Source organism: Nicotiana tomentosiformis, chromosome 9, assembly GCF_000390325.3.
Source record: "Nicotiana tomentosiformis chromosome 9, ASM39032v3, whole genome shotgun sequence".
Classification (NCBI taxonomy): Eukaryota; Viridiplantae; Streptophyta; class Magnoliopsida; order Solanales; family Solanaceae; genus Nicotiana; species Nicotiana tomentosiformis.
Genome location: NC_090820.1, coordinates 69,873,229 through 69,875,371, shown reverse-complemented (window position 1 = coordinate 69,875,371; position 2,143 = coordinate 69,873,229). Strand labels below are relative to the sequence as shown.

At 42.0% G+C, this 2,143-nt stretch overlaps 1 protein-coding gene across 1 annotated transcript; it reads right to left on the bottom strand.

Annotated features, from left to right (window-relative positions):
* Nucleotides 1-1,376: 1,376 nt before the first annotated feature.
* LOC138898941 (uncharacterized) lies at nt 1,377-1,832 on the bottom strand. The gene has a single exon (XM_070185051.1). The coding sequence runs from the start codon at nt 1,830-1,832 to the stop codon at nt 1,377-1,379; it is 456 nt and encodes a 151-aa protein (XP_070041152.1).
* Between the last annotated feature and the right edge of the window lie 311 nt (nt 1,833-2,143).

Sequence of the window (2,143 nt, the reverse complement as noted above, 5' to 3'; positions counted from 1 at the left end):
CTGCGAAGCAATCAACAAAGGATTGTAGTTCATGCTTGGTGCAGTTGTCGATTAAGATGTGTATGTTTGGTAGTGGAAAATCATCCTTTGGACATGCTATGTTCAGATCTCGGTAGTCAATGCACACCCTGATCTCCCCGTCTTTCTTTAGTACCGCTACGATGTTGGCTAACTAGGTCGGATATTCGACCACTCAGAGGACCTTGGGTTGGAACTACTTGGTAACATCCTTTTTTATCTTTAAACTTATATCTGGCTTGAATTTCCCGAGTTTCTGGGTCACTGGCGGACACATCGGGTTGGTAGGTAGCTTATGGGCTACTATAGATGTGTTCAACCCTGTCATGTCATCATAGGATCATGCAACGATGTCCTCATATTCTTTCAAAAACTTGACGTATTCTTCGTTATCGGATGGTGACCGGTGAATTCTAATAAGAGTCTCTTTGACCGTTTCGGAATTACCCGAATTAACTGCCTTAGTTTCTTCTTGGTTTGACTTTGGTTTGTTTTTAAAATCCTCTACTTCCTTGACAATTTCCTTAGCTATTACGTCATTTTCCTATTCTTCTATATCACTCTCATCGGATTGCATTGTCTACTTGTCACAGTTGTAAATTCAACAGGATATGAAATAGTCATGCTGAAAAGAATGCAGAGATAGTAATATAAATAAATGAAGATAAATATTGCATTAATTTAAAACTTAAAATGTCAAAACAAGCATGACGCGATATCTCAAGTATTTATTTTAAAACAAATTAGTGAATGTCTTAAGTGCTAGAAAACAATTTAAAGGAAAATTTTGCTAGTCTGCCAAAGCTACCTAGGTGCTCGACAAGCCCGGGATGGTGCAGCAGTCCAATTCTTCAGAACAACTCCATCTCCTATCATCTGGATGGTGAGATCTTCCTACTCCTCACCCAAGATCACATTGCAAACCATATCTTGTTCTCCTAGGAACTGACTTCTCATGCCAGCCATAATCTCATCTTCTTCGGAACCCCAAATCACGTCGGCCTTGTGTAATGTCTGGTACATCGGTGGTATGGGTTTAGGCAATGGATAGTAGGATTCGTTCCACGGAGCCGTTCAATCCTAATATTCCTGCATGGTGTACTCATACCCAAGACCAAAGGTGGTGTTCTGGGTCCGCGTCGTAATGGTTTTGTTATCCCCTGAAGCTTAGGACCGAGGCCTCGGCTTGTCTCATACCCAAGCTAAAGCATCATGCTCAACACTTTATTACTCTACCATTATCCTTTATTTACTGTGTTTATCCGTTCAATGTTGTGGAATGTCTCCCCACCTAACTTACTTCTGCCTTCAACTACTGGTACGCTCTGGTTGGTATAGATAGGATTGTTGCCATCTCTCTAAACAACCACCTCCTGATGATTCAACTCGAACTTCACAACCTGATGCAAAGTAGAAGCAACTGCCCCAGCCATGTGTATCCATGGTCGTCCCAGTAGCAGGTTGTAAGTGCCAGAGATATCTAGTACTTGCAACTCGGCATCGAATATGGTTGGGCCTATCTTCAAACTCAGATCAATTTCTCCAATGGTAGCTTTCTGGGACTCATCGAATACTTTCACATTCATCCTTCCTAACCGTATCTCAGGTATGCCTATACCCAATCTTTTCAAAGTGGTCAGAGGGGGTATATTAAGACTCGAACCCCTATCAATCAAGACTCGAGCAATGAATTTGTTTTCATATTTCACAGTTATGTGCAATGCTATGTTGTGACTCAAACCTTCTGGTGGCAACTCATCTTCATTGAAAGTGATCTTGTGTGTCTCTAGTACTTGCCCTACCATATTTGCCATTTTCCACTGGTGATACCAACATGCACATAGGCTTCAATTAACAGCTTCATCTTGGCATTCTTATGTGTGTTTGAATTCTGCAACAATGACATGATGGCTTGTATCTTTCTCCACAAATCATCATTTGCTTGTATCTTTCTCCACAAATCATCAGTACCTGTTTCCACAACATGTGGTTTTGGCGCGGTCTCATCCTCCCCCCTCTCCCCCCTCTCCGGCGAGATTCCCCGGTGTGTATACCCTTCCAGTTCTAGTCATTCCTTAGGTGACGCCCTCTTCTTCCATCATAGCATTTCCTTTCCTACTTGCTT